The sequence below is a fragment of the Wolffia australiana genome, chromosome 18, assembly GCF_029677425.1.
Source record: "Wolffia australiana isolate 7733 chromosome 18, ASM2967742v1".
Lineage (NCBI taxonomy): Eukaryota > Viridiplantae > Streptophyta > Magnoliopsida > Alismatales > Araceae > Wolffia > Wolffia australiana.
Window position 1 is genome coordinate 5,152,118 of NC_135852.1, and position 13,040 is coordinate 5,165,157.

General features: G+C 37.3%; 2 protein-coding genes across 3 annotated transcripts; one reads left to right on the plus strand and one right to left on the minus strand.

The window, feature by feature from the left end:
• Positions 1-335: 335 nt before the first annotated feature.
• Positions 336-4,180, minus strand: LOC144714926 (putative protein S-acyltransferase 14). 2 transcript variants are annotated; one of them, XM_078589737.1, is made up of 7 exons: positions 3,756-4,180; positions 3,354-3,475; positions 3,229-3,290; positions 3,058-3,149; positions 1,083-1,206; positions 826-977; positions 336-748 (listed from the first exon to the last, which is right to left on the minus strand). In XM_078589737.1, the coding sequence occupies exons 1-7, from the start codon at positions 3,966-3,968 to the stop codon at positions 623-625; spliced, it is 891 nt and encodes a 296-aa protein (XP_078445863.1). In that variant the 5' UTR covers positions 3,969-4,180; the 3' UTR covers positions 336-622. The 2 variants fall into 2 exon arrangements, with proteins under 2 accessions (XP_078445863.1, XP_078445862.1); XM_078589736.1 differs by having other exon boundaries at positions 3,229-3,475.
• Positions 4,181-9,028: 4,848 nt separating this feature from the next.
• On the plus strand, positions 9,029-12,248 carry SSE1 (shrunken seed protein (SSE1)). The gene is made up of 8 exons (XM_078590160.1): positions 9,029-9,276; positions 9,420-9,477; positions 9,632-9,848; positions 9,920-10,137; positions 11,192-11,454; positions 11,535-11,602; positions 11,684-11,745; positions 11,898-12,248. Exons 1-8 carry the CDS (start codon positions 9,208-9,210, stop codon positions 11,957-11,959), a joined length of 1,017 nt encoding a protein of 338 aa, XP_078446286.1. The 5' UTR covers positions 9,029-9,207; the 3' UTR covers positions 11,960-12,248.
• The last annotated feature ends 792 nt before the right edge of the window (positions 12,249-13,040 follow it).

Consider the following 13,040-nt stretch of genomic DNA (forward strand, 5'->3'; position numbering starts at 1 on the left):
AATCCACGAAAATCAGAATTTCACTCTAAAATATAGATTTAATCATTTTGAGCTTGATAACACACATATATAGTTATTATAATGCATAAAATATGCAAAGTGTATAGAAAGAACCCAATAATTTGCATGTTATTAGAGAGAGATGGAGAGGAAGGCAGGAAGGGAGGGAGAGGAGAGAGAGAGAGAGAAAAGAGGGAGAGAGAGAGAGAAAAAAGAGGGAGAGAGAGAAGAAGAGAGAGAGGAGAGAGGGGGCAGGAGAGAGAGAATGAGAGAGAGGGAGAGAGAAAATGAGAAAGAGAGAGAAAGAGAGTGAGAGAGAAAGAGAGATAGGCTCCTACAAGAAACTCATTTTCATTCTGCAGTACTGTAATTTTCATTAGAAGTCCCACTTGTAAGACTCCCCCAGAGCAAGCTTCAAACTCATCCAAGAGGAAGGTATTACATCTGGGTGCTGGGTTTAAACCCACCATCTTTGGACTCTCAGCCCTACAACTATCTTCTTGATCATGGTGGTAGCTTACACATCCGAGCAGCTGTAATACTGTGACTTTTCCTCATCCAGCAGCGTTTGAGTCAACCATATGTGAAGAGAAAAAATGAAATTAAAAAAAATCTGATTTCCTCAGAAATCTTGAGAATCCAGGTCTGGCTTGGATGGGTATTCAAGGCCCTGAAGAGCAGGGATCCTTCTAACGTCTTCTTCTGAGTATCTGGGGATAAACCAGAAGGCCTTATCCGTCCCAAAGACCTACATTTTTAAGAAGGTTATGAATAAATTATATCAAATAAGACAATTTCACACTTAAAGGGTGGTGGCGCACAAACCTGCTCAAAGTTCTTCTTTCTACCAAGATCGTAACGCCATTTTGGGGTAGTCTTCTTCTCATAAGCCTCAATTGTGGTGGTGTTTCCAGAAACCAGGGAGACGTGCATGATCAGAAACCCAAGCACGCTCACCGCAAACGCCATGTTCAGGACTATGAGATCAAGGACAATGGATATAACAAATTAATCACATGGCCAATTTAGCAAATACCAAAATTGTGGAATTTTGCATTTTATTTAAATTTTGAGAAACTGACCGAATGCAAGGAATGTGGTGGCAAGGGCTCCCGGCGATCCAGGAAGCTCATCATCACTGAAGAATCCGATGAATTGTGGCAAAAGCGACACAGTCACCAGAGTTGTCTCAAGGAAGGTGTAAAACTACAGGCATGGAGGGTTAGGAATTAGCGTTCTTCAAATTTTCATCAAGAAGTTTGAAACACACAAGGAAAAAAGCAACAAGTTGGCATAACAGAAAAGAGAAGGTTTTTGTTCTGTCCTGAAACCAGGATAAGAATGAGGAATACCGTGAGGTCTCCCTCTGTCTCTCGCTGTCTTTCTCGCTCTCCCTCTATGTACCTACGTATCTAACCTCATCTCTTCTTTCTGCGTCTCACCCTCTCTCAGTCTATCTATCCATCTATATATATACATATATCTCTCCCCCCCCCCTTCTATGTATCTATCTCTGTGTCTCTCGTTATCTCTATCTACCTATATTTCCATCTGTCTACTTCTGTCTCTATCTGTCTCTGTATCTGTATCACTCCATCTATTTTGGTGTCTGACTCTTTTTCTTTGTATCTCTCTCTGGCTCTCTCTTTTAATCCCAAAAACCCTTCCCAATAGAGGGCACAAGAAGGTTAAAACTTGCCACAAATGGCAATTTTGAACATAAGAAACAAAGATGACCCAAGACATGCCATAAGGTTAAAGGCTGGACAAATGGTTCTTTTTTAAAGAACGTCTGGACAAATGGTGGTCCTGTAAACTCCTATACGAGGTGTTTGTCAAGGGATTTCATCGGTGGAAAAATCTAAATCTAGAAAATGTTGAACGAAGACCCTTTGAGTAAAAAGAACGTAAAATTAGTGGATGAATAAAATGGAAAAGACAAAAGAGTGTCTTTTTGCTAAACTTTACCCATTCTGGAAATCCTATCAGCACAAAAAACTGATAAGTTCCTGTTGGATTCTAGTGCTTACCCACTGTCCTAACAGCTATAGCTGACAACAAGGGTACTACTGTTCATCTTTAAGCAGGATGTTACTCTTCAAAACTCCCCCACAACACCTGCCGCTGCTCTATTTATGGCCCAAGCATGCAGTGTGGCTCTGATACCATGTTGGATTCAAGTGCTTACCAATTGTGCTAAAATCTATAGCTGATAGCAAGGACGCCACTTTTTATCTTTACGCAGGATGTTGTTCTTCAACAGTTCTAATTCCCACATAAATGTTACTTTCTGAACAGATGTTGAAACTTGTTATTGACAGCCACCAGATTCAATCACATTTAACAATGTGAAGTGAAATGGCTGGAAAAATCATTATCCGCTATAACGCCGCTTAACATGATATAGAATCTTACTTACAATGTGACGTCACAAACTTAGACTAAAAAGATATTCTTACTTGTCCCACTTCTGATGGAAGAGAACGAACAGAAACTCGACAAAATTCATATGATGCTCAACTTCAGGTTAGAAACCTCATTTGGACTTAAGATCCAAATAACATCTCCAGAGGAGCGAGCCAATATTTGATGAAGGGAAGATGAGATACAGGTAAACCCTAAAACACGGTTAGGGCAAAACCTGAATCACCCATGTTCAAAATAAGGTAGTTTAGCCCAAATAGGCAAACTAATCCTATCATTATCACATAGGATCCAGTCATAAGAAAACTTTTTAAATGTTTTTTGGGTAATCCTTGAACGCATAAAAAATAAATAGTTGCTACTGTAATAGAAATAGAGAAAGGCAGAAAGTTAAAAAAAAAGTGAGAAAATATCCTTACAGAAGCATGAGGTAACAGAGAATAAGCTTGAGGTAACAGCAAATATAATGACCAGAGAGAATACTAAATCCTAACAGAAGTACCAAACTCGGAAATTAACTCAACTGGCTGCCCAATAAGAAAATCAGAGTACTAACAAAGTGTGGGTAGAAAACATTAAAATTCATGTATAATCTACACGAGGTGCATCAAAAAAAAATTTTAAAATGCGTACCAGGAAAAGAAGAAAAAATTTATAATTCAGGGCCCCAACACAATTGACCACCCAAACACAATGATGGTCCATCTTCAGCACACATCGGCCACCTAAATAAAAAAAATAAGCGCAAAGATCAACCTACAGAAGAGTAAATAAATAAGCTTGGGCAAAATTTTCAGCACTCACAAACGGAGCAATGGTGACAACGAGGAGGCTTTACTTGGTTGCACTTCCTACAATACCTCAACCTTGAATTTAAAGCATCAGATAATGAAAGAGGCTGCTGTGTCGTCAAATTCGGATTCCCATACTCTGAATTTGTCAAGGGAATGGTATCACCCCTTTCCTCATCCATAGCTGGCCTCCAGTTGGAAGGAACAGAGCCAGGATCAGTCAGCACAACAGAAAAATAGCTCCACAAAAGCATGATCAACTGCAAAAATCAAACAAATAATCTAAGTTCATAAGACTTAAGCAGACAATAAAACGAAAAAAGAACCAACTCTACGCCAACAAGAAAATGCCAGAGAAAACCAGTATCAAAAGATCCAATCCAACATTGCAAAGCGAAAAGATTACTGAGACTAATTCAAAAACAAAATTATAATTCGTGAATATGAAGTCAAAGAAATCAGTAATATAGCCTATACACTGGTTCCTACTGATTTCCCCAAATTAAATCGGCAAGATCTCGACTAATCCCCGTCGATTACCAGGAAATGGAACAGAACTAAGACGCCGAGGGCAATTGCAGCCTCTTGTAAACCTCCGTTGAAGATCGCGGGGCAGTAAACCGTGATCACAACGGCGTAATACGTGACGCCGACAACCCCAAGCACTAGAAGAATCATGATGGAGCCCAGACCCCGCAGCGCAGTACAGAACTTGAACACGTTCCATGCCATCACCGTCCCCGATCTGTACATTCCTCCACAACTCCAAGCCGATCAATCACCAGTTATACTTCCTCCGGGCTCGTTTCCGTCGATCGAAAACAGAAATCAAAAGGGTTTTTCTCTGTGATTTGATGGGATCGATTGGGTAACTGATCAACGCGGCTACGGTGTGGAAAGGAGAGAATTTCTTCGATTCTGGAGAAGAAAACGGAGACGGCTCGAGGTCTAATTCAACTTGCCGTTTCTCACTAGTCTGAGCAGCAGAATTAAGTCAACAAATCTTTAAATATCATAGTTTTGCTTAATTAAGCTTGTCTGATTTCTTCTGGTCTAATCACTCTCCCAGTGTTTAAAACTTAATCATGTAAATTCCATCTTAACTCCAAAAATGTGGTCTATGGGTCTGAAAACTATGATAATTAGCTTATGGCTCCTAATTTGGGTCAGCGGTTCTTTAATATATCATCTTTTATATTACTTGGCACATTCTGATTTCTTCTGGCCTAATCACTTTTCTTAATGTTTAAATATATGGTTTTAAACTAATATGCATGATATGATTCGTTGGGTTTGAAAGGAGGCCTACAAATATTTTTAAAAACTTTATTAAATGCAACAATCTCCTTGTGTCTATCATGACTCACTTCTTGACTCCAAAACTAAGTCAGTTAATACCGAATATGTCATCTTTATTTGATTGAATGTATTCTGATTCCTTCTATTCCAAATCACTTTTCTAGGCTTTAAACTTGTACACTCTCGTTCCTTTTGTCTGGTTCACTATACTTGGATCCAACGTTAGTATATAATCTAAGAAATATCATATTATTTATTTACATGTTCTTTCTAGCCTGTCTCACCCTGCTGATCTATAAAATTATTCCCCTTAGTCTAAAAAATGTTACCTTTATTCACATGTCTGCTAACTTTCGCTATCCTAATTCGTTCTGCTAGACTCCAAAATGATGTCTACAACTCTAAAAATTGTTTGCTCTTATTATAATCTACTACCCCTTAAAACTTGATGTAATGTTTTACATAAATGTTTAATTCAGCACAACAGTCTATGTCGAGCATCTACCTTCTAATCAATATAGCTTATATCTTGTGTGAGATTAGAAAGGGTAAATTTATTGTCAGTTTCAAGACAATCCATGGGCATTCGAGAGGTTATGCGAGGAGTGTAACAATGGCTGGAGCGAATCCTTGTGCTGCCACTTGTACGTCAAAGTCATTTGGTGCATAGCCATGGTAAATTCTAGCATCATGCAGCATAACTTTGATCACCACGCGACTTGTGAGTTGGCACCCGCCACCATTTGGATTCCTCAAGGTGAATGTGGACGGTGCATCCAAAAGGGAATGAAGGCCTGGCCAAAGGGAGGTGCATTGTAAGAGACCACACATGGCACATATATTTGACTTTCATTTTTTTATGATACTCTTAGTTATAATTAAGACTAAGCTTTGTCAATAAGATATCGCCAATTTTTTGGGTTTTGAGGGCACTATTGATATGATCCAAATGTGGTTCACTTAAAAAAATATAAAACAAAATTGTAACAGACTTCTATAATAATAAATGTTGATTTATGAATATGCAATTATTCATGCAAAGAAAGACAAAATGGAATTATAGCAGACCTTTCAAATCACATTTGAACAAATCAGATTCATTATTATTCAATACCTCGTGCAAGTTTGTTGAGCTTTTCAAGAGTGAAGCCTAAAAGTTTGTTGAGTTTGTTGATTTACTTAACAAAATCCTCCCCACATCAAATTTCCTCCTTCATGCTTATGATACATTCTATTGATCCATCATCACCGTTGCATTTTTCTGATTGCATCAGGAGGGGAGGACACTCAAGGAGAAAACGGAGATGAATGATGTGCACCTACAGAATTTTATTTATTGTTTTCTCCTATTTATTTTTTTATGTATTTTTAGAAAGCCTTAACTTTCAGTAAATCATCTATGGTCTAAAAGAGCATCTATGTGAGACCCTCTAGGCCCATGTATCAGTTTAGCTAATAACTTTAATGGTCCAATAAACTGTAACTGTTAACTTTCTTAATTAACTCATAATTATATAGATAACTAATCAATGATCGAGTTAGGCCAACCAATAGGTTGAGTTTGTAGCACGTGGATTTCCAAGATCAACTTAGTGATCTAGAAGATTCAAAGGAGTGTTATATTTTAAGGCTTTGGTTGATATCAAACCACAATGATTCATGTAGTGGAAGAAGAATTACAAAAATTCAAAAACCATTCAAATATGATGATAAAATCACTTGGGCACAAAACAAATTCATAATTTCATAGTTCCTCGAGCGAGACAGATTCGAGATGTTAATATGTCCAACATCAAGATGATTTCATCATAATTCAATGAGCCATTGCATGAATTCATCGACGTCCTTATAAACATCAGACGGGAATAATAATGAACAAATGTTCATTTTGATTGGCATAAAACATGACATGGAAGTCTGATTGGATTGATGGCCACGTAATATCTGGCAGGTGCAACTGTGTTGAATCACAACAAAACACATTTATATTTTTTAAAAAGTCTTTAAACAGATTCTTAAAAACATATTTTGACTTAAAAAATATTTAATTTAAAAGCATGTTGTTAAATATTCTATAAAATATAAAAATGATATTAAATACAATATCATTTCAAAAAATGATTAATTTCACGAATGGTAACACCCACATATAATTTTTAATGCAAGTAAACATGTAAAGTAATGACATTACTGTTATAACTAGTGAGTTATCGCATTCATTGAATAGAGTTTGAGGATATCATATACGATGAGGACACCATGGTGTGATAGAGGTTGGACATATGCATGGCTTGTGATGACTCATTCATCGAACTAAACATGATTGGATTTGATTATATCCAAGGCGGTATGATAAGTATGTCCCTCCTTTTATTTTTTTGGGTATGATTTGTCTTGTATTTATTGTGTTGTGTGAATCATCTTTGGATTTTCTATCATGGTCATGAAAGACAACAGGAACATGCAATGTGCAATATGCTGCGAGGGAGTGTATGCTATTATCATTGGCTTCGTGAGAGGAACTAGCAGATAGGCCAATGTGCTCACCAGCCATGCAATCAGTTAGTGAAATCACATTATATTTACTTCTCGGTAGTAACTGACCAAGGAAGCATGCAGCCACCATCATCTCAAGCAACTTGACATGTTGATCATCTATCTACATAGCACTCTCGTCCTCGAAGGTTCATGATAATGACACATTACGTGGCTGCATACAACATCAACTGCATAGAATGTCATCTCACCATAAAGCCATCACTTTTAAACTTTAGAAGATGGTATTGGCACATCCAACACCATTAATGTGTTAAGCATTGTCTCATGAAGTTGTTTTCACTCATCATTGACATGGATGAGGTATGCACTGTGACATTTTCTCATACGATTTTCTTGGGTTAATTCTGTCATGTAATCTGTTCCCTCCACCATCATCATGCTCCAGCATGCCCCTTTGTGCATTCAAGTATCTTCAAGTTCTCTCGATTCCTTAATCTAATCACTTCTAAATAAAATAACTTTCTTGCTCGGCTGGTCGATGTCACGATTGGACCAGTCATCGGCTCTGTGATTATTATTTTTTTGAAAGATGCCAACACTGTGATAATGTCAAAGAAAAATTTATTTCTGGACTGAAATGATTATTATTTATAAATATTAACATACATTTAGTTTTCTATGTTAGTTTCTTTTTAAGGACACTCATGTTTAAAAGTATTAAAATGTATGTACAACCTTGTGGACCATCTCAGAAAAAAAAATTGGAAGAAAATGCAAAACGAGAAATCTTAATATTATATTTTGGAGTGTCATCCAGTCTTAGGTACATTTCACACTTACCCGTTCAAGCCCCTTACTGGCGGAGTCCAATCTTGTTCCATGAGATGATCCATAAAATCAATGTCAAAATCTATGTCTAGTGGAAATATGATGGCAAAGTTAACAATACATAAATTCCCAATAAGCATTACATCATTAACAATTATTGCTTCATCATCTATGTGAACCATTTTGTTGCCTTTAAAGATAGATCCATCATCCCTAATGATTGATCCATCATCCCTAATGATTGATCCATCATCCACATTTATAAACACATATCTAGAATAATCAATTCATCAAATTATAGATGAACTCATCTTCTGCTGTAATCAATTATTCGTTTAACCTTTGTATATTTCACCAGAAATAAGGAAAATATAGAAAAATATTGAAATAATGCAAATCTCTCGTGCTCTCTAAATATTATATAAATTTAAAATATCGTCAGTCTCCTCTTTTCACACAGAAGATTTTTATTGCTTCAATAAAGTGAGAATTTCATGAACTTTGAACCAAGTAAACGAATCAATTAAGTGAATCAAACTTTATCAATTTTAGGAGAAATTATCTGGCCCAATCTATATTTCCCAGAAATTTAAGTGGAAGTAATGAAAAAAACACCTTCAAATGACTGCACTGCTAAGTGATAATGTAAATTACACCTTAAACAGTGTGGATCTCCAGGGTCCCATTTTGTACAATTCACTTGCACAACACCACATTGAAAATGCCAATTCATAGACAAATCAGGAAAATTTAAATGATATTATACTGGAGTACTGAAAATTTGAAAATAGGATTTCATTGCCCTTATATAAAACAAGCATAAAATAGAATCCAAGGAAAATTTAACTGATATTATACTGGAGTTCTTAAAAACTGAAAATAGGATTTCATCACTCATATAAAACCAAGCATAAAATAGAATTCAAGGAAAATTTAAATGATATTCTACGGGAGTTCTTAAAACCTTAAAATAGGATTTCATGACCCTTTTATGAAACCAAGCATAAGATAAAAACCAAATAAATGTAAAGGTATTGGTATAAAATCTCAGAAAACTCATAAATAAAACAGAGAAACACACAAGTCAACTATTTGAGTCCAATTTTCTAGATCCTCATCAATTCTTCGAGGGGAAGGTGGAAAAATTCTCATCATTTGCATTATCATTTTTCTTTAATAGTAAGAAAAAACTATGATAAAAAATCTCGTCCCCAGTAGAAAGCTTAGTCTGGTCCGAACGAATTTCAGTTCTGCAATGTTATCTCCGGATTCGATTTAGGCTTAGGAATGCGAAATTTCTACCTTATGCATCTGCATCGTCGCTAATCGGATTTTACAGAGAGAGAAGTAATCCGGGAAACGGCGTATGGAGACCTACCGGAAATGGGTCAGACAGAACAGGGAATTCGTGCAATCCCTGGAATCAATGGCCAACGTAAGCGTCCAAAAATCTCCCCATTTATCAATTTTTCTCGAGTTGGTTCTCTTTATATTGATTTTCCGTTATTGCGAAGTATGTATATCCTCTGTAAAATCCTTTCTTGCTGTTCTTAATGGAAAATGAACTTTGTTGCGCAGGGTCTCACTTGGCTTCTACCGGAGAGGTTTTCCAACTCGGAGATTGGCCCGGAAGCAGGTTCTGTGAAATTTCGGTAACCCTTGAATTTGTTTAATTTATTTTCGTGTAGTACCATGAAAATTGTGTCGTCTGTGAAACTATTTCTCCAAATTTATTCTCGGGTCTCCAAATTTCTAGCTAATATCTGAAAATTCACTCCTCTTCTCCACAGTTTATGCCTTTTTGGGCGTATTTAGTACAGTGAATCAGCACATAATCGACTCAACTCCAACGCAAGGGCGATCAAGAGGCACTGATCAATCTTCTTCTCCATGGCCATTATGCATATCGATGCTCAAAGATTTAGAGACTGTAGTGGAGGTGGCCGCCCAACATTTCCTTGGAGAAGATGGGAAGTGGAATTTCATAGCTGTGACAGAAGCTACGAAGTAAAGATTATGACCTAACTTCTTTAGAAATTATCTCTGGTTTCAAAATTTTGTTCCTCCTAAACTTGCAGGGTGCTTGTGAGATTGGCACAATTCAAAAACAGTGGCTATAAAATCCTCTTGCAAGGTGGGGAGACGCCAAATATACAAAAGACTTCGAAAATTTCTGGCGGTCATGATCAGAGAAACTTAGAAGGGAGAGCCCTTTCAGCTCTGGACATGTTTGCGCAGAATGCTAAGATGAGCTCTGAACGTTTGTGGGTTTCAAGGGCCGCTAGTTCTTCCCATGGTATGGTAGAGAGCTTCATTTATTCACACCTTATGTTTGCTGTTCCTGGACGAAGTTGTCATTGTCATCCAGAAATCATTACCTTCATTATCATTGTCGCAAGCTCATGTGAAATTGATGATGTCGTCGTCATCGATGTCATCCTTGCTCTGATGAATGTCAGCAATTTGTCATCATCATCTGGTCATCTTGTAGAAGAAGAGATTCATCCCTCCATTGTTATTGTCATCACTGTCTTCATTTGTCTGAGCTGACATGACTATGATGACGGTGATGAAATGATCGTCATATCTATTGTAGCCGCTCCTAAAGTTGCTTCTGCTCATAAATTCACACTTCTGCTCCCGTTCCTTGCAACTGCTGGATAACCTTTTTAAAATCATCTTTTGACATTTTTCAGTTGAAAGTATGTCTTTACCTCTTGGAGTTTGAGTTTCATCCTTAGCTCTATTAGTTTATCCAGAGAATCTTTCTAAAGAATCTACCTAACCTTTGGTTACCTTGCTCTGTAACGCGTCATACATTTGACTTTGTTTCTCAAAGAACATTATTCACTTTTATTGTTGTCTCTTGCTGCAACTGGGAGTGGAAGGGTTTCGTCCCTGCATTGTTTTTGTCCTCACCATCGTCATCGTCCGCAGATAAGAGAGAGAAGATGATCCCATCGTCATCGTCATAGTCACTGTCATCTTAGCTCGGAACAATGACGAGGATGATTATTATTATTCAAAGTCATCTCATGATCCTGAACAAGGAGGAGAAGCTGGCAGCACATGCAGAGTAGGGGATTAGTCCCTCCATTGCTATCATCCTTACCCCTCATCATCGTTGGCCCTAAAATGGAAATAAAGATTCCATATCATCATCCTAGTCGCAGACAAGTTACAATGATGACTTTGTCACTACCATTGTCATCCCGGCACAGATGAGTGACGAGGAAGATGATGACTCATCATGATCCTCTCATAATCGTCATCGAGGATGGCAAAAAATTATTCATACCTTGGTCAATATTTTGACCTAAGTTGATTTACCATTTCTGCTTCTGATACAGCATCGTCCACGAGTCTTTCCCAGCTTTGGTCAGAGAAGGGGATCTCCGGTGGGTTACTTGTGATGGGGGAAGTTCTCTGTGTCATTAGGCCGCTCGTTTATGTACTGTACATTAGGAAATATGGGATTAAATCATGGACACCTTGGTTAGTCTCCTTGGCCGTTGACCTCACTGGGGTTGGTATTCTTTCATATATCACAAGACCCGCTGTCGCTGACCAGGAACGCCGGCCCTTTCCACTCTCTGTCCCAGAGGAAAATGAGGTCTCATTTATTGTTTTTGTATTAACGTTTACCATAATTTTAAATCTTAACTAGCTCTTGATATTCACTCCTGTCGACAGTTGAAGAGAAGGAAAATTTTATGGGCACTGTATATCATGCGAGACCCGTTTTTCAGTAACTACGTCAGGTTGTAGCATATTCTGGTTCATTTATTTAACTCCCAAATGATCAATTATTTAGTTAATAACCTCGCTTTGTTTCCCTACAGACGTCGTTTAGAGAGTGGAGAGAAGTATATGCACCAAGTTCCCTTGGTTGGATTTCTTACAGGTATGTTCCTTCTCTTCCGGAGGTTCACCGATTTCGTGTGATCTCCCCTATCTTTCTTTAAAAAAAACTTCATTCTCTTCCACCACCAAACAAACAAAAACATAAAAAGGAGAGGAAAATTCTCAAAAGTCGATCTTTTTTTTGGATTTCAGCAAAAATTGTTGAACTTCTCATCGGGGCACAAACGCGATATACTTACATCTCTGGAGCATAGAAGTTCCTCGGTTCATTCATCCTTGAGCAATGTCATAACTTCCGCGAAGCTGTTGATCAGAACCAGCTCTGTATAAAGTCCAGCTTGTAAAACTTGCTGGTTGTTCTTCATCATAAAGCAAGAGCCAATAGAAGTATTATCTCGCATGATAAAAAAAATCCATGTCAGTAGTCAGCTGTCATTTTAGTATTTCTGTGAAATGTGGCTGCAAGTTACACATGAATTATCCGCAGATTTTTCGATGATGGGGGAAGCTCCTGTTATGCGAGTACGAACTGTGTTTGGTGTTCATTTTCTCTGGTTTTTTGTGTAGTGTTTTCATTAGACGGAAAAGCCTGAAATCTTGTGAGTAGTTTTCAAGCTTTTCTTCTACCTGGCAAAATCAGATGTGAAGAATATCCTCCAGAGGATATTCTTGAATCCAAGTCACTGTTTTTGATAGAAGACTCATTCATGTTGTTTACTCCGAAATGCGAGAATTTTTTTTAGAAACGAGGGGAGCCAATTTATAAAAGACGCTTTTACTTGAGTTCTATTCGATTTTAATTTTGGAATGTGAAAGGTTGGAGATGAATCACTGTCGAAGAAACTGTCGACGAGTGGCAATTACAAGTCCTATAAATTTGTGATAAAAATTACTTTGATTCATTTTATAAAATTTGTGATGCTGAAGGAAGCTTCCCTTCTAAATCCCAATCATTGGCAGTATCTTCGAGAGTGATTCAGTTCCCCTCTTTCACGTTCCAAATTTAAAATTAAATTTAACACAAGTAAAAGTGTCCTTCATGAATCAGATAGGAATGAGATCTATTAGATGTCACTCCCATCGATTAATGAAGGACACATTTACTTGTGTTAATTAAAGTTTAAACTCTATCTACGAGTGTGATTTACAAATACCAATATCGTTGTGAGAACAAATTAATATGATTCATTTCGAAAATTTGCAATGCTGAAAGAAGCTCCCCTTCTCTTGAGACGAGTCGTGCGGCAGAAGTTTTTTTTTTTTTTTATGATTTCTTTGCTTGAAAGAAAAAGACAAATCTAAGGGCCCACAGTCTTTTGAGGTATTCGTGGAAAT

Bases quoted from the DNA above. Each gene is read 5' to 3' on its own strand.
- LOC144714926 (XM_078589736.1), bottom strand. From the start codon at position 3,968: ATGTACAGATCGGGGACGGTGATGGCATGGAACGTGTTCAAGTTCTGT. The intron at 3,150-3,228 runs GTGAGTGCTGAA...TTTTTTATTTAG, and splicing joins TTGTCACCATTGCTCCGTTT to GTGGCCGATGTGTGCTGAAG. The intron at 978-1,082 runs GTCAGTTTCTCA...TTGATCTCATAG, and splicing joins CACCACATTCCTTGCATTCG to TCCTGAACATGGCGTTTGCG.
- SSE1 (XM_078590160.1), top strand. From the start codon at position 9,208: ATGGAGACCTACCGGAAATGGGTCAGACAGAACAGGGAATTCGTGCAA. The intron at 9,277-9,419 runs GTAAGCGTCCAA...TTTGTTGCGCAG, and splicing joins CCCTGGAATCAATGGCCAAC to GGTCTCACTTGGCTTCTACC. The intron at 10,138-11,191 runs GTATGGTAGAGA...CTTCTGATACAG, and splicing joins GGCCGCTAGTTCTTCCCATG to CATCGTCCACGAGTCTTTCC.